The sequence below is a fragment of the Stylophora pistillata genome, chromosome 13 (genome assembly GCF_964205215.1).
Source record: "Stylophora pistillata chromosome 13, jaStyPist1.2, whole genome shotgun sequence".
In the NCBI taxonomy this organism is placed as follows: Eukaryota; Metazoa; Cnidaria; class Anthozoa; order Scleractinia; family Pocilloporidae; genus Stylophora; species Stylophora pistillata.
Window position 1 is genome coordinate 16,451,984 of NC_142531.1, and position 17,355 is coordinate 16,469,338.

Below are 17,355 nucleotides of genomic sequence, written 5' to 3' on the forward strand. Positions count from 1 at the left end.
ATCCGGCAGCCATTTATAAAAGTGGTCTATGAGGCTGATATGTCTGCTCAATATGAGGTTGCCACAAATTCTCATCAAACTAAAGATAGGCAACGAGCAGGCTAACATTACTAAGCCCTTCAATATAAGCGTCCTTTGTGTGCAAGAAAGTTGGAGAATTTGAGCACTGCCTGCTAGTGAGACAAATCCTTCTGTAGATAGAGAAAGGCTTGCAGCAGTAAAAATGAGGGGTTGCTATACTAGGCTGAACGAAAGGGTATGATGTGACTCCACACAATGCAACTCTAAACCAACACTGATTGACAACCTAACTGTAGTTACATCTCTCCAAAGATTTATTAACTGTTGTCAACTGCTTTTAGGTGAAACATTCATGGCACATGTGGTTGAAAACCATAGAGCCACTAATATTACCAAAAATAAAATCAAAACAAGAAAAATAAATCTAAAATTTGTAATTATCCCTATCTATTCTTTGTTTTTAACATATTAAGATGGTAAGTTTAACAAACACTGTAATTTAAAGACAACCATACTCAAAATAATCTCTTTTTATCATTAGCTGCAAAATGTGACAGGCAATTTAAGTAAAAATACATTCAATTTTTTTCTACCTCTGGGAATCATCCACTGTTTTAACCATTCAACTACCAAGATAGTAATTCTCCTCACTGTAGTTGATATTTTTCTATATTCTCACCACCTATCTCATTTATTATCTATTGGTATTCTTGGGAGAAATGACTTCTTGGTCACTGCTGGAAGAGAAAGGGTCCATATTCACAGCAAATTAGAGGCAAAGTCTTCTTATACATAAGTTATGTTTAAAATTGATAAAAAAATGTTTAAATGAATGAAAACTATTTTTTTATTACTGAAGAATAAGTCACATTTGTTCCTATCTCTTAAACTTGCAAGACCTATACCTTTTATATTAATTGTTATAAATGAATTAAATTATTTTTTTGACTACGCATTTAAGTCAAGCAAAATTAAAGTTGAAGAAATCTGAGTGTGACTTGTTATAAGAGCATGGCACATTTCACAACTAATTACCAGACACAAACAGAGTCAAAGGGCACACTGCATAGAGTAATTCATGGTGTGACAGCTTTGAGTGAAGTACAAAGACATTTTTTTTGTCATTCTGTAAAGAATTTGTCCACTATCTCTGAGTTTTTGCAATCTTCACAACCAAGTCTTTTATCCTGAAACAACAAAAGTTAAGGTATATTAAGAAATCTGGATTATGTCTTTTGCATGAACACTGGCCCAGATCACAAGCGTAAGGATATGTTCTTGTTTGAGACACTATACCCAAAAATTATGATAAAAATAAAAACAATACTCATAATAGTTCTAGACTGAAACAAAAATAGACTATAATAATAATAATAACAATAATTATAATATGACACTAATAATAATAATAATAGCAATAATAATAATAATAATAGTGCGGCGCTCTCAAACTCGCTTAACATAGCACACACCTTCAAGGCCACCGTCAAGTAACAGTGCAAACTTTAGTGTTTAACAGACTTTTAGGGAATATTGTGGAGACTTTTAGGGAATGTATCATTTTAGATTAAGAAGACATAGGCTATGCTTTGCACCCTATGTTCTTTTATTTATTATAGCATCTATATGTGTACACTGCATAATAATAATAATAATAATAATAATAATAATAATCAGTTGTTTTCTTTTAGGGTTTAGGAGCACAATTTTTTTAAAGTTTAGCTTTATCTATGTAGTAGTGACAATTGAATAGGCTACGCCTTTGGTGCTCTATATCAATTTTATTTGTAATCTGAAGCATTCAGAAATGTATGCTGCAATAATAATAATAATAATGATAATAACACTAATAATTAAAATTATTCTTACATTGGGAAAAAACTTTTCAAGATCTTGGGTAGAATGTGATAGAAAAAAAATTATTTTCCGATTTTAAGAACAAGTGGCAGCAGCTGATTGTTGAACCCATTCATTGAATTGAAAGGCATCTAAGATGAGTCCTTTCACATAAAATGTGTTTACCCTCAAATTGTCAGAGCCAAGGACAAGGGCTAACGCTTGAAATGTCAGCTTTTTAATGGTGAAAATTTTAATGGTGGCCAATTTACATTATCAACTCAGTTGATAAAACCCAAATTATGCTGCATCCTAATTAGTCCTCAGTTTAGCTGAACCTTTTATCTGAACATTAATTTTTGTGAACAGTGTCAATAAGGCTGAAAGCTAACATAAGAGGGATATCTAGAGAAGCCTGAGGCCCACTGATTACATAATACTAAAACCCTGGTTAGGGCTTGACCTTGTCTACATACTTGGCTCTGAGGCGTAAGTATATTTGGAAAAAAAGGACCACACTTTGTTTTGTCTGCCACGGAAACACGCAAGTCTGACAGAGACACAAAACATTAAAATGCATGCGACTTATAATAACAAATCACCAATATCAATAACAAGTTTACATACCGTGCCATAATCCACGATTGTTGGAATTTCTTTCAGTTTGAATTCAGGATTTGTTCTGAATTCGTTATCAGGCGATTTCCACCTGTTCAAACAAACATAAATTCTGTAATTATTACCTGGGTTCAATTGTTCATAAATTAAACTTTATCCAATGGATAAATTGCTATCCTGCAGTAAACTGTTTTTTAACTTAACAAAATGTATTATGCTATCCCAGGCTTGACACTGATGGTAGCCAACTAGCCACAGACTAGTAGAAATTAAGCTTTAGCCAGTGGTTTTTTATTTCCACTGGCCAGTTGGCTAGTAAACAAACCAAAATTGTTGTAACATCTAAGTTGTCACTAGCCACTTAGCTAGTAAGTTGAATAGTTAGTGTCAAGCCCTGTATCTAACAGATAGACATTCATTCAGCTGATAGCATTACCCACCCTATGAACAACCATGACCTGGTTTCTAAGCAACTATACCACTGCATAAAGGCCAACTATAAGATAGCTAGTCATCATCATGACATACATCTGTAAATATTCAACCCTTTTGTCACAAGATCTCATAAGTGATTCCCCTTACTGTCTGCAGTACGATTCCTATGATGTTGGATCAACTAATATTATCCCCTAATTTTTGTTTTTTTTTTCTTATCATTTGCCTTTGTAACATCGTAATGTTACTGTAAGGTGAAGTTCTGTCTTAAGTAGTTACTTATAGGAGTTTAAGGTTAATGCCTGTTAATATACAAAGTTCTATTTTCTGTTAAATTGGAATAATATAGGCCATGCACTCCAAGAATGTTCTCCCAAATTAAGCTTTCCATTTCAAACTTTTCACTTCATGTGAAATAACAAACAATGCTAAATTACAAATGCACAAAGAATAAGAATCATTTTTACTGATATCTGATTTCCGTGATAGTGGCGCACTTACTCTGGCTTGTCACCAACAATAGACAGGATGAAGACAATGTCGGATGGGGCCTTTTTCAAAGCAGCTTCTACAACTGGCTCAGCTAAAAATCAACATGAAACGTTTAATCAAAAAGGTTTACTTGGAATATCTTCAGAACTTAAAATTGAAGGCTTAAAATCTAAAGCATGTTACAGTATTTAAGATATATGAATATTCACTCATTGTAGAGAATGATGGGTGTTTGTAAATACGACACTCGATTAATTCTGGAATATTGCAGCACTAGGAAATCTTAATGTCTTCCGATGATCGTCATGGACCGCAGTGATTACAATCTTGTTCAAAATAAATATTCTGTGCGCGATCAAAATCAACTGACTAACCTTCTCAAAGCAGCTCAGCACAAAACAACAATCGATACTTGGGTGTAGTCCAGACAGGAAAAAAAGATCCGACGATATGTGGTTGACAACAATGTAAAATACTCGATATACTGCGATATTTTTCAGAAATTAACAATATGGGATTGAAAAAATCAGTTTCTTGTCAAGAGACTTGGAATTATAATAAAAATCAAACTTGCTGACCACATAGTTTCCTGGATAAAAGATATCGAAAATTAAACGAGATACAAACCGTCGCGACAATCAGGGCACCAGCTCTCGCCATTCTCATTCATTGCGCCGATAAACATAATTATTCTCCTCTTTCCTTCATGTTCTTTTAGTGTCTGCATTAAATTACCAAGCCCTTCGACTTGAAGCTGAAGTTGATTTGGTTCAGACATGTTTTTCTAACTGGTCGTGGAACTTCTTCACTGGCATGAGAACAGCCTCGTTGTCAACCTACATGCAAGCCTCGATTTGATTATCAAGAAAAAAGCTCTAGAACCCAACTCGCACCTGCCAGAAGAAGACGCCTGGAAGAAATCTGTTCATCGATTTTCAGTAGAAAATGTCCGATTTTATGACTACCGTTTTGGGAGAGGAAAACTCACAAAAAGATAGGGTGGCAGCAACAGAGTTCAAGGTAAGCTGGTTGTCTTTGTTTGAGAACAATGTCCTTCAATGAATTCGCAGGCAGCTTATAGAAAATCAGGGAAAACGAGCATGAATGGATGATGTAAATTACATCATCCATTCATGCTCGTTTTCCCTGATTTTCTATAAGCTGCCTGCTGATCATTCCGTTAGGCATGACTAACCGGGTGTCCAAAACTCAGACCTCGAAAACTCAGACACCAGACCCGAAAAATTCAGACCCTCTGGGTGTCTCGAAAACTCAGATCCGAAAAACTCATACCCTCTGGGTGTCTCGAAAACTCAGACCCGAAAAATAAAACATATTTACACCGCGTGAGAGCCGCAAGCCGACTTGTTTACTGTTCGTCGATACAGTGGCATTACGTGCACTGATCATGAAAATTATCTACCGAGAAAAGAAAAACCAGCTTGCAGTTTTAGACACGTGCAACGATCATGTAAATTATACTCAACATTCGTATAGATTTTTCTTTCCGTTATCGTATAAGCCAAGTTTATATCCACAACGTGTCGTGTCATTAGAAGCCATTCACGAGGTGTGTTGCGTGATGGTTCCCTGTACAAATACAGGACCGGCGTCACGCGACAGTAGCGGTGGATATTTGAAACTGGATACAACCTTTCGGGGTCCTTATACTTCCCTCATTTTAAAGAATAACTGTGTATAAACACTGTGTATAAATGGTTCTTTGTTTATGTTTTCTTTAATATAACATAAGGTAAAGTCTGTTTACGAGCCTAATGGCCCATAAGGCCGGTGTTTCTGTAGCATGAAGCGACTAGGAGTGTTTGTACTCCCCCCTGGATGGGAGTGAACGGCAGTATTAAATACGTATGATGCACGATCCTTCGCAGTAGATAGCGCTATTTATGCAATAGCGAAAATCAGACCTGAAAAAAATCAGGCCTGTATGGGATTCGAACCACTGACCTCTGTGATACTAGAGCAGCGCTCTACCAATTGAGCTAACAAGCCAACTGGGAGCAGGCCGTTAAGTTGATTCGTAATAAACCTGTGATGAAATATATGAACTTCATATATTCATTGTATCTGATTTATCATCACGGGTTTATTACGAATCAACTTAACGGTCTGCTCCTAGTTGGCTTGTTAGCTCAATTGGTAGAGCGCTGCACTAGTATCGCAGAGGTCAGTGGTTCGAATCCCGTACAGGCCTGATTTTTTTCAGGTCTGATTTTCACTATTGCATAAATAGCGCTATCTACTGCGAAGGATCCGTAGTTACTAAAAGTTGGAATCACCTGAAACCACCTGAAACCAACTGAAACCATCTGAAACCACTGATGAAACCACCTGAAACCATCTGAAACCCCCAAGGAAACCATCTGAAATTACCTGAAAATATCTCGAAACAATTTAAAACAACATAAAGCACCTAAAAAATTACGGGTAACATGAGAAAATAAGTGTTAACAATCGAGTTTATCCACAGGGAGCCTGGCTTACAGATATCGTATATAATGCTCTACAGTACAGAATAGGCACCACAAACAAGATTGTTTATTATACCTACACATGTATAGTAGAAAAAGGACTCATTCATCAATAAAAATTGATGTTTCAGCAGGAGAGAGCCACAGTGTATATAGGGTTATTCTTTGTTTTCAATATATTTACAGAAGAATAAGTTTTGAATGCACTCCAATACACCGGTACGTGTATTACATATCGATTGACTGTTTTAACATAGACAGTACATTGATGCAATTTGGTTTTATCGACTAAGTTGAAATTGTAAATTGACCACCGTAACGAGTTAAAAAGCTGACGTTTCAAGCATTAGCGAAAGACGAAGGGCTAACGCTCGAACTGTCAGCTTTTTAACTCGTTACGGTGGCCAATTTACAATTCCAACCTAGTTGATGTAACCCCCACCGACGCAGCACCACAGTTTCATTAGAAACTTTCAGCCTTTAGAAATTAGTACATTGATGTACAGGTTGTTTGGGTTTTGATGTGAATTATTTAATTTTGTTTAAATTTTTGTCAGTTTTTCTTTTATCATACCCATCTTTGTCTTTCCAAAGGTAACATTTTATTTTTGTGTTATATCTTGCAGCGTCCAAGTTGTCATATCTTTTTTGATAAGTTTAGATTCTGCCGATGTAAGTGTTACAATTTTATTATCTCTTGTCGTTTATGTCCTGTGATGAAGACAAATTATTTTTAAAAAAATTAGTTTAAACCTTAATATGGAAGCAAGTTTAAAATTTTGATTTCTTGTTGGCAGCATCCTGGAACCAGTTCCACAGATACTACATCTATGGGAGTATGCAAGATTGTGCGATATACTTTCAAGCCTTCAGAAGCTGTATGTCATACACATTTACAAAGTCTCCAGAAGCAAAGGTTTGTTCTAAGAGCGACCAGCATCTAGTTTGTCCTCACAATATCTCCCTTGAATCACACGTTAAGGTCACAAGAATAAAGGAAATAATCACCAAACAGAGAAGCTCTTGATTGTTAAACAAACTCTCCTGCCAGCTAGGTAATTTGGTTCCATCAACTAAGTTGAAGTTGTAAATTGGCCATCATAACGTGTTAAAAAGCTGACGTTTCAAGTGTTAGCCCTTTGTTAGAGTGAATATCAGCACCTTAGGAAATGTATAGAAAACAGTATGGAGAATATGCATACTGATCTTTGGGTGTAAAGGGTCAACCCTTTGACTCCCATGGGCGACCAAGGTAGAGTTTCTCCTTACATTAACGTTACAATATTGAGCAGACAAGATGAGAATAAAGAAAAATATCAATTGGGGGTAATTAGTTGATCCAATACCAAATTCTCCAAACTAACTTTATAAGAATTATCTAGCAAACAGTAAGGAGAATTAGTAATGAAATCTCCGGAATGAAAGGTTTAAGGACTGCTAAACTTGAATTAATTAAAAGGATCAGTTGTTCAAGAAAGGAATACCATTTTTCAGATCACAGACTTAATCTACCTAAGATTTAATTCAGATTGAGGCAAAAGGAAAAGAACAGTGCTGGCAATGTACAATACACAGAAAGTTTGGCAACTGAATCAAAATGCATTTCAAATTCAAAATTCATTGGCTTTGCTATGTGGGAGGAAACAGTTAACTATCTTCATCTTTAAATTTGCAAGCACGGCATTTCTCTGCACTAGCTGTGAGCAGTCCCTCACTAGGGAGTTTAAGAAGAAAATTGCAATGGCGATGCTGGGGATAAGTCAGTTGAGAATGAACTTGTTTTTTTTCCTGTGAATCTTGTTGTGCTCAAAAGTCATGTAGTTGGTTTCTCACTGGCAAAACTATCTTGAAGCTGCGTTAGATTTGGAAACATTGGAGGTTGTCATCGCTGTTCTCCAGATGACACAACATTTGGTCATTTCACATTTACTGTTTTGAAGAGGGCACAAAGAAATTTACAAAGATTTACAATGTGGGTGCATAGCCATTGTTCTGCTAATTAAACCTTTTGTTTTGTGATGTTGCTGTCATGGCTTTCTTAATTCCCTATAATCGTGCACGACAGGAGGTGCCTTTCTCCAACTGCAGGAAGATTTAAGACTTGTCCAGGGAAGGTTTGTTGGAAGTTGGGCAATCATTGTCAGTGTTAGACTTCTTGCCAGGTTGCATTGCTCAAGGTCCTGTATTTTCACACCAGCAAAGAAACACTTCTAGATCTGTCAAAGCACTATTAATGACCCTGTAATGTTTGATTTTTGTAGGCAATAATGCAGGAAGCCTTGGAAATGGATGAAATTAAATTTACGTCATCTTCAGTATGGGAAAGAAGAGAGAAACCTAGTGAACATTGGAATCATGATAGAAGTTAATCACTTCTTGGTTAATGTGATCATTCAAATTGGAACTTCTGAGAAGGATCAACAAGTACAAGATCTAGAGTCAAATAAAGAGGGAAAAGTGTTTGCGGCATATTTTTTTTTAATAGAAGCTCCTGGTTGCAGCAAGTCTACATGCATTGAGAAAGTTCACCCTTTGCCTCTTCCTTGAAGCCACTCTGTTCGAAGCATCTATCAGTCAGAGGCAATTATTCTTAGTTTTTATTTTGGATATAAAGTGTAGTGTTTTACTAAGATTTTCAGCCTTGAGAAAAGCCACAACTGCACATGAAAAATTACAATTTTTTTGAACAAGTTTGACATTGCTACTCATTAATTAAGTCTACGTTTCTTGTCAGTAAAGGCCTGTGGTGTTTTTGTTATAAACAAAATAATATACATCTGTTTGTAGATATGGAGTCATTTAGCAAGAAATGGTTAAATTAAGGACAATCACAGACAAAAGAGGTGAATAATATCATAATGATAATAAAACATACAAATTATTGATTGATCTGCTAGACATCATGATAGTCATTATGAATATATTTTTTTAAATGTTAACCAAGTTCAACAACTTTTTCAACCTTTGTTATATTTTCTGTTTTTTTTTTTCCTTTGGACAATACATCACACTGAAACTTATAGAAAGAGATAATGGCAAGGACCTGTTTTCTTAACTTCCCTCACAGTGACTCACTAGATACATTCTTGTATTTTCTTCAAATTGTATTGTTAAGTTTATTTCTTAAATATATTTATTGGATTGTTATCCAGCCTAAAATATGTGTTACATGTGCTAAAAAAGTGAACTTATGTAATAAAAAAGGATTAGGACAATGACTGGATCTAAAATAATTTGTTGAAACCATTTAAGGTTCCTCATGAGTGCAACAAAATGTTGTGGATTGCTTGCTTTGATATGGTTTTCTTTAAGGCCAAGGTCATCTGAATGGGAAGTATCTCTCTATTAAATACAATGTCTCAAAGACAACCTAAAACAGTAATAATAATAAGAAAAAAAAAACAAAATTAGGTTAGCACCACCTCAGCTAATAACCTGGGAGATTCTAAAATCAGCCTCAGGAGCAGCAATCCAAGTTTAAGTCAAGAGAAAGAACGAAGATTTCTTTTGGGTGAAAGTTTGAAATTTTTAAAAAGGAGAAAATCTAATTAATTTCAGAGTGCACTGAACTCTAGATGAAGAGCCGCAGCAAGAGACCCTGAATTTGAGGGTATTGCATTCCAGTGTTAACCCTTTGACCCTAAGAGTAACTAACATCTAATTTCTCCCCACGATATCACCCCTGAATCACACATTAAGGTCATGAGAATAAAGGAAACGATCACCAACTAAAAGGGCTCTCCATTGTTGGACAAATTCCCCTTGTCAGTACCCCAGGAAATGCACAGGGAACAGTATGGAGAACATGCAGACTGACGTTAGGGTGTACAGGGACCAGATATTGCCATTATGTATTGTGTAATTTTAAAATAAAGTACCATTAGTACAATAGTACCTCAACAGCTATCAATGCAATTATTCCCCACTCCAGCCTGAATGAATGTTTTTCACTGAGGTGTGTTCTCAACAACTCCACCATCTCAGAACAGTGATTCAATTTCTCATTTACCACCTGTGAACAAGAAACAATATGAAACATTTATCAAGAATGTGGCCTAACACCAGGATAGAGTTTCCTTGTGTTAAATGTGTTTAATTAATTAATTAAAAACCCACAGACTGCTGACTTCCCAACTAAAATAACACACAGTGTCACTAAAATGGCAAATGTTATGCAGTTCCAATGACCTCTACAAATAAGTAGACATTATATAGTCTGGCATTATGGGCAGGGCATTATGGGCAGGGCATCATAGGCAGGGTATTATTGGCACAGTGGCCTCCTAGTTAGTGCACTTGACTCCAGATCAAGTGGTCTGGTTTGAGCCCCTGGCCAGGGACATGGTGTTGTGTTCTTGGGCAAGACACTTTTATTACTCTCAAGTGTTTAAATGGGTACTGGCAAATTTAATGCGGGGGGGGGGGGGGGGGTAATTAATAATGAACTTGCATCCCATCCAGGGGGGAGTAGAAATAATCCTAGTTGCTTCAGGCTACGGAAACAGGAGTTAAGCGTCTGCATGATAGGCCACTTGATTTGTGAACAGACTTTTATAAATCTTTTGGGATTAGAACTATACACACAGAAGTTTCTGTCTCCTTCATCTCAATCACTGTTCAGCAGGCAACCTTAAAGAACTCACACTCTCAGTCAAAATACAAGACCAGTGAGTTTCTAGTGTTTTGGTTTGGTCTTATTCTCAATAATGTGAGCATCTTCAAAAATCTCCTTTGGTTCTGTGTAAGCTGCTTGGTTGAATTTTTAACAGAAATGATTTTTCTTGTTGAAATTATAGTATAACAATTTTTATTAAAACCTGGATCATTGGATAATGCAATTCAAGACTTTTTATTGGTTTAGCCATTATGGTATATGAGCCAATATACCATAATCTACAAATATGGTAAGCGTATGCTTCAGCTTAAAATCAAAAGGGAGCTAAAAATCCGGTTTCTTCTTACAAAATAATAATTTCTTGGGGGCGTTTTTGATAAAACAATTATTCCACTCGTGCTTGTTGGATATGAGATGATTATAGCCAACTCGGCACTACGCGCCTCGTTGGCTATCTATCATCTCATATCCAACACGAACTTGTGGAATAATTGTTAAATAACCATATCACAGTTTACCCTTGTCCTTTTGTGAATGTCCAGGTAGACACAAGTTTTGTCATATAAGTTTTCCAGGTTTTCTCTGTCCCAGTAAAAGTCTGGGGTCATCAGAAGATCAGAGGACAAATTGATTTTGTACCTACCAAAACAAAATGAGACTGGAAGTCCATAGAGAACAGCGAATTGTGAGTGATACAGGTACACAGTGCACCTGGATCTCACTCCACACAAATACCAACCAAATACTTTGTAAAACTGGAGTTCTCTTTAGTTAAGGATTAACTTTATCACATTATGTAATTTTATTACACGACTCAGGAAGTCAGAGGGCCAATAACTAAAATCAACCAATCAAAATGCTCTATTGCTGGTCAATATTCTCTCAGTATTGGACCGGGCACTGTCCCAAATGGTCCCGAATGATACCCCACTTGTGTCCCTTTGAACTTCAGTCGCATAATAAATCTCTTATTAACCAAGCTTGCTCATGACCGTACTGGAAGAATATCGGCCCTCGGTCTTTTTTGTACGGACCAAACGCAGCAGGGTCCTTGCTGTCAAGACCTTGGGCTGATATTCTCCCAGTATGGCCCTTGCGCTTGGTTAATAAGATATACGTATTATATAATACCTTCAACTCATATGAGTGACCAAGACAGAATTTCTCCCAACAATATCAATTCAATGTTGAGCACAGAAGTGATAAGAATAAAGAAAAATATCAATTATTACACTTAAGAACTGTATTACATCATAAGAACTGTATGGCAGACAGTAAGGAGAATTCCTGATGAGATCTTAGCAGTGAAAGGGTTCATATGTCATTGAAACTTAACATACATGTAGAATTGTCCATTGTCAAGTGTCTGGTAACACACTATATTATTTTCCAACAAAGTTTTGCAGTCACAAGTTGCATTTGTTACAGGGGTGTGGCAGGTTTAAATAATTCATAATTATCAACAGATGCATGATTGTCAAGATAAAAGACAAATTGATAAAATAAATTCCAGCCCCAACCAAAAGTTGCAAAATCTAATACATGCTTGGTCTACCAGGCTCACGTTTGGATTAAGTGCTGAAGGCATTCAACTGAGAATACAGCATGTTCCTATCTACAAACACTCAGCATATAACTATTGCTTTTTTTGCAGACTTAAATATGTGTACTCAAAGAAATGAAAAAAAAAAGTAATTCTCAATAACAGTACCTGAGAGATATAAGCTCTCCTGTTTTCTCTAGCACTTCTTTTCTTGACATTCTCACTTTCCTTCCTTTCCTCAAATCCTTAAAAAATATAAAAACTTAGGATAAATTGAATAAAATTCAGAAAAGAAACTTATACCATAAAAATATGGTTAGCAGAATAAATGTGAATAGCTAAAAGATTGAAGTGGTATATAAATGGCAGAATGAATAGCTTGAAAACAGTGAATTCATATAAATCTTTTTGAAATATCCACTGTGGCCACTAACTGAAAAGCCTGCACCTGGGTTGGCAGTCAAAGGGTTAAGTTGGGATGAATCTAATTTGTTTGATAAAAAATTCATAAACCTCTCACCTCTGGGACCCACCGGATGGATTCCACATATTGATCTAAGACAGACTCCCAGATGGCAAGTTTAACTAGAGCATACAAACAAACAACGATCAAGTTATTAGTCTGTCCAACCAAATAATTCCCCAAACTTCAATGGCCATTTTCTTACTCTTGCTCCTACAATAATTATAGGTTATTTCCCCGTACCAAAACCCCTAAATTTCAAGATAAGGCCAGGTGCAAAACATTTCTTGATGTAATGACTTTTAAAAGAATCTCAGAATGACTTTAACATCAAAAGCTTTGCAATAATCCTACACCTTGGTTTGGATGATCTTGAAATGACCAATGCTGTCATGACACTATTTGTGATAGAACAGATGGAAGCAACCCAGTCCAGCAATAGTCCAAGATTCTCAGTAATTCATCAACAATTATACAGTTTTTACGCTAACTTTTTACTGAGAAGACAAGGTGACCAACCAGTTGGTGCACTAGACTCCAGGCCACCATTTGTTCAATGGGCAGATAATGCTATCACCTGGATAAAGTTCTATATCACGTATGGTGCAGTATGTTTTGTTAGCTCTCATTCACTGGATAGCAACTTATACCTTGTACAATCTTATCTGTTCTTTGAACAACTGAGGCCAGGTTGAGAAATTCGGGTTTGAGATTTGGCTCAGCCATTAGGTTTAGTTCTTGGCCAGGACTCTTATATTTCACGGTGCCTCTACCCATCTAGGAATAGCTATGGGCAAACTTTCAGGGAAGCCTTAAAAATACTGGGGGGGGGGGGGGAAAGGACCTGAGATGGACTAGCATCCCATCCAAGGGAGAGTGAGTAGCATCACTCCTAGTCACTGCTATGAAGATCAGGACTGGCTCAAGCCAGATGGGCTGCTTGAGTACAGACTTCCCTTTAGCATTATATTAAGTGGTTGCCAAAATGTGTACTCAAGCTAGTTGGAGGATAATTCTGTACAGTAACTTTCCTTACCCGACAAAGCTAAAGCATTCGAAAAAGCATATTTCTCTAAAGCCATTATGTCTTCTGTTGAATTTTCATTTAATACTATCCTTCCGCTGTGAAGAGTAGTGGAATTTCTAGAACAAAGGCAAAAAGTATATTGAGATGAAAAATAAAAGACGTAAAAAAAAAAAGAGGAAGCACAAATTCCATTTAAAGGTAGTTGAAAAAAATACTTTTACATCCACTCACTTGGAGTAGGAAAATAACAGTTGTTCATCTTCTGTGTCAGTAAGTGCCGTATCAAGGCCTCCATCTTGGAATAGCTGTGCAATCTTTTTAAAATACTGCTCCTGAAGAATGAAATCATCTTTTAAAGTATTTTTATAAGTAAATTGAAGGTACAAGTTTGAAGTAAGGATTTTGCATTTCTGGGTATGTGAATAAGCTATGAAAAATAATCCACTCAATTTCAATTTTTTTAACAAGCAGTGGTACAATTTGGTATCTTTCAGTGACAGAAGATTTGTTTATTGTGTATAATCATTTTGTTTTCTGAATTTGTCACACTCAGTAAAATCCACCTTGCCTTGTCTAACTCGTAAGTATCCTCGACTCTTGGCTGATTTATACTTTGCAGTCATTTTAGAGCACAAATATAGAAAATACTCAACCCATTACAAGGCTGTGCTCTAATGGAAATTGAATGGAGCCCAGTGCTCTGAAACTGTGAAATCCAGGGTGCTCAGTATATACTTCATATGAAAAGAATTAAAATTCCTGAGTTGCCCAAGAGCAAAAGTAAGGTGCCAGGGGCCACAAGGCACTGCTAGACCACAGCCTTGCATTACAACAAAGGTCGCCAAACATAAAATGTGATTAATGAACTTAGCCCAGACCCAACTGGAGAATAATTCATACCTCAGCACCACAAACATTCCATAACACTAAAGATCCAAGCCATCTGTCAAAGGAAAAACACCTCTTGTTTTATTTATGTGCATTTGATCATATGTAAATGGTATTTGCATACTACAAATATTAAACTATTATTATTATTATTATTATTATTATTATTATTATCATTATTATACGTGCCACAACCTTACATCAGTATCTATATTCTCCATATTCTTCTCTATACATTTCCTTTGGTATTTATCAAGAGAATTCATTTAACAATCAGCTTCTTAGGTTGGTTGTTCTCAACCCTTCAACTCCCACGATCAAATTGTTAATTCTCCCCTTTGGCTGCTACAGAATTCCTTATCAATTGTTTACGAGAATTTGGTGTTCAATCAAGGTAACAACTTCTACCAGATGAGTTTGAGTATTCTCACTACCTGTTTGCTAGAGAATATAGGGATATTATAGGGAGAAGTTACATGTTAATCACTTCTGGGAGTTCAAAGGTTAATGAATGATTGTGCAGTATTACTGTGAGGAGGTCAATCTTAACATTCTTGGAATTAACAGTTTTTTAACAACTACTATTTGATAACAAGGAGAAAAAAGGTGCCTTCTGACTTTTGTGTGTTCTCAAAGCAAATATCAACTTAAAAGTGATTAGCTAAAATCATTTTAGAATTATCAATAGTTTAAACTCAAAGGCTTAATATGACTATGCACTGTCAATAAGCTCTCTAATAATTATCAAATAAATATAAGTGCATATAAAATTCACCTAAAGAAGAACACTTCTCCACTGTTTTCACCATTTTTGTCTTTAATGCACACTCTGAGAACATTTGGTTCATCTGTCAAAATAGATAACAGCAACAAAATAACGAATATTGGTTAAAAAAATTGTGAAACCAGCAGAGCACTCATAACTTACTTTTCACTATTACTTCTCTCTGTAAATACATGCACAATAATTGGTCAGTTTTGAGGGTTGTATTTCACTATATGGCCCACTAGATTAAAAAAATTGTTTCATTTGAAATAACAAACATCTTACACCTCTTGTTTCCTCAGTCAGTTCTGTGTTAAAATAAAATAAATCCAAACAGAAAAAAATTGGTCTGTAACTTACAGTATGGTTCTTGGACTTGATGGTTAATGAGAGATATTTATTTTGTAACATACCTTCTGGTATAAATGTTGCCTGATATTTTGCCATTTTGCTCAGGTAACTATTAATTCCATGAATGTTGTATCTCTCACCAGTAACATAGGCCTGACAAATCATCCAGCCCTAAAAGGAAAGGTCCATTTCTATGAGTTTAATTTTTCATTCCAGGAAAGACCTGCTGAAATATAAAATAAATTTAGATAAAAATTATGCATAATTATTTTCAAGCTGATGTCACCACTGTTGTTGACCAAGACAAAATTTCTCCTTGAAATACCAGTACAATATCATGCAGACAAGTAATGAGAAAAAAAGAAAAAAAAATTAATATTAGTTAGAGGATTATTATTAGATCCAATATCAAATTCTCCAAACTAACACCATAAGTATTGTATTGCAGACAGTAAGAAGAATTACTAATGAGATCTGGACATTCAAAGATAGGGTTAATGTTGTCAAGAAATGTCACAATGTTCCTGAATCAACACAAAAAATTAGAGGATCTTAGGAGTTAAATGGTTACGTCAACTTATCAAATCAATCAAGATACTAGCTCACATGTTGATCTGTCTCTTTGTGCCGCGCACGCATCTTGTGCGATGGTGACTTAGTCCTTGGTCGACTTTTGTCTGTCTCTGGTGTGTCCTTCTGCGATTCTGCTCCTTTATAATGAACACTGCTTGCATGATAAAGAGAGGTTTTAAAAACCTAGAAATGAAAAAACTAAAGAATTAAGGATCAAGTTTTTCTAACAATGGAAAAGAACACTCCTCTCTCTTAATTAGAAGGCCTAATTTATTTTTTCTTTCATGCAATGCAGCCGTCAGAGCCTTCACTTCATGTTGAGAAATATGAGGATTGTCACTCAAAAGTAAAAAGTATTAGTAATAAAAAAGCTGCCAACCAAGCTTCCTATAAAATCATATAGAGGCTCTCATATACGAGAACTAAGCTCATTTCACATTCACCATCAATCAGTGGAGGAAGACTGCGGGAAGGGTACCAAGAGAATGGGTGGCCTGGGACGAGGGAAACGATCAGTAAATGAAATGCAAATATATGAACATTTGTTGATCATTCATCTGTAATTTTTTCACAGTAATGGCTGGGAGGTGTAATCAAAGGTACTTAAGTTAAGATAGCCGGGTATGGGAGGAAGGTCAATATCTTCCCCTTGCCTGTTTGCGATCCGTGCAATCCCCTTCAACCAGGAACTCGAGGCTTCTCTTGATAACAAACCTTCCTTGATATTCCACCTGGAAAAATATCTTCTATAGTAAAAATATTTAAATCCATACCTTCAAGTTACGATTATTAAGAAAATTTGATGATTTTTTTAAAGGATTTTTCGCGCAAAAGCCAGCTAAAATAACACTCCGCCGAAGAAGTGTGTTCGCCATCTTTATTATTTTAATGGACCGCTGACCTTAGTGCTCGCGTGATTGTTGACTTGGGTAAACTCGGGCCAAGTTTCCCCTCTGACTAGTCTGTGATATTTCCCCTCCCCTAGTCACACCCCCTGTAATGCCATAAATGGCAATCACAGTTAACATGATTCAAAAGTGAGTCCTAGTTTAAAAAAGGTATGAAAGAAAATTTAAATTATAATGCTCGGTGAAAACAAAATATCAACAATGAAAATTTTCAAGGTGACACGTTTACGCAACTTCTCAACAAAAAGACGGGTGAGTTGTCACGACCCGGTGCTCATTATATACGGACTTATGATTGGTTTATATATAAGCTCTTGAAAACTGGCCAAT

General features: G+C 36.0%; 3 protein-coding genes across 6 annotated transcripts; 1 reads left to right on the plus strand and 2 right to left on the minus strand.

The window, feature by feature from the left end:
• Window positions 1–312: 312 nt before the first annotated feature.
• Window positions 313–4,253, minus strand: LOC111339956 (thioredoxin domain-containing protein 17). 2 transcript variants are annotated; one of them, XM_088743022.1, is made up of 4 exons: window positions 4,030–4,253; window positions 3,412–3,493; window positions 2,426–2,566; window positions 313–1,232 (listed from the first exon to the last, which is right to left on the minus strand). In XM_088743022.1, exons 1-3 carry the CDS (start codon window positions 4,178–4,180, stop codon window positions 2,443–2,445), a joined length of 357 nt encoding a protein of 118 aa, XP_088599148.1. In that variant the 5' UTR covers window positions 4,181–4,253; the 3' UTR covers window positions 313–1,232; window positions 2,426–2,442. The 2 variants fall into 2 exon arrangements, with proteins under 2 accessions (XP_088599148.1, XP_088599147.1); XM_088743021.1 differs by having other exon boundaries at window positions 313–1,208; window positions 2,485–2,566; window positions 4,030–4,250.
• An 11-nt stretch (window positions 4,254–4,264) lies between these two features.
• Window positions 4,265–9,109, plus strand: LOC111339938 (uncharacterized). The gene is made up of 4 exons (XM_022946671.2): window positions 4,265–4,422; window positions 6,518–6,563; window positions 6,689–6,807; window positions 8,153–9,109. Exons 1-4 carry the CDS (start codon window positions 4,348–4,350, stop codon window positions 8,258–8,260), a joined length of 348 nt encoding a protein of 115 aa, XP_022802406.1. The 5' UTR covers window positions 4,265–4,347; the 3' UTR covers window positions 8,261–9,109.
• LOC111339935 (required for meiotic nuclear division protein 1 homolog) lies at window positions 8,474–17,242 on the minus strand. 3 transcript variants are annotated; one of them, XM_022946667.2, is made up of 12 exons: window positions 16,891–17,242; window positions 16,151–16,300; window positions 15,607–15,715; window positions 15,203–15,275; window positions 14,440–14,482; window positions 13,771–13,871; window positions 13,549–13,655; window positions 12,570–12,634; window positions 12,218–12,294; window positions 11,025–11,145; window positions 9,787–9,903; window positions 8,474–9,261 (listed from the first exon to the last, which is right to left on the minus strand). In XM_022946667.2, exons 1-12 carry the CDS (start codon window positions 16,990–16,992, stop codon window positions 9,211–9,213), a joined length of 1,116 nt encoding a protein of 371 aa, XP_022802402.2. In that variant the 5' UTR covers window positions 16,993–17,242; the 3' UTR covers window positions 8,474–9,210. The 3 variants fall into 3 exon arrangements, with proteins under 3 accessions (XP_022802402.2, XP_088599145.1, XP_088599144.1); XM_088743019.1 differs by having other exon boundaries at window positions 16,151–16,268; window positions 16,891–16,992; XM_088743018.1 differs by having other exon boundaries at window positions 16,771–16,908.
• Window positions 17,243–17,355: the final 113 nt, after the last annotated feature.

What these genes read in the sequence shown, in the direction of transcription:
- LOC111339956 (XM_088743021.1), bottom strand. Translation starts at nt 4,180, where the DNA reads ATGTCTGAACCAAATCAACTTCAGCTTCAAGTCGAAGGGCTTGGTAAT. An exon ending in ATTGTTGGTGACAAGCCAGA is followed by an intron (nt 2,567 to 3,411) that starts GTAAGTGCGCCA and finishes TTGTTTGAACAG; the next exon opens with GTGGAAATCGCCTGATAACG. An exon ending in CAATCGTGGATTATGGCACG is followed by an intron (nt 1,209 to 2,484) that starts GTATGTAAACTT and finishes TTGTTGTTTCAG; the next exon opens with GATAAAAGACTTGGTTGTGA.
- LOC111339938 (XM_022946671.2), top strand. Translation starts at nt 4,348, where the DNA reads ATGTCCGATTTTATGACTACCGTTTTGGGAGAGGAAAACTCACAAAAA. An exon ending in TGGCAGCAACAGAGTTCAAG is followed by an intron (nt 4,423 to 6,517) that starts GTAAGCTGGTTG and finishes TATATCTTGCAG; the next exon opens with CGTCCAAGTTGTCATATCTT. An exon ending in TAAGTTTAGATTCTGCCGAT is followed by an intron (nt 6,564 to 6,688) that starts GTAAGTGTTACA and finishes TCTTGTTGGCAG; the next exon opens with CATCCTGGAACCAGTTCCAC.
- LOC111339935 (XM_022946667.2), bottom strand. Translation starts at nt 16,992, where the DNA reads ATGGCGAACACACTTCTTCGGCGGAGTGTTATTTTAGCTGGCTTTTGC. An exon ending in TTAATAATCGTAACTTGAAG is followed by an intron (nt 16,301 to 16,890) that starts GTATGGATTTAA and finishes TTTCATTTCTAG; the next exon opens with GTTTTTAAAACCTCTCTTTA. An exon ending in GGAGAAGTGTTCTTCTTTAG is followed by an intron (nt 14,483 to 15,202) that starts GTGAATTTTATA and finishes TTCCTTTGACAG; the next exon opens with ATGGCTTGGATCTTTAGTGT.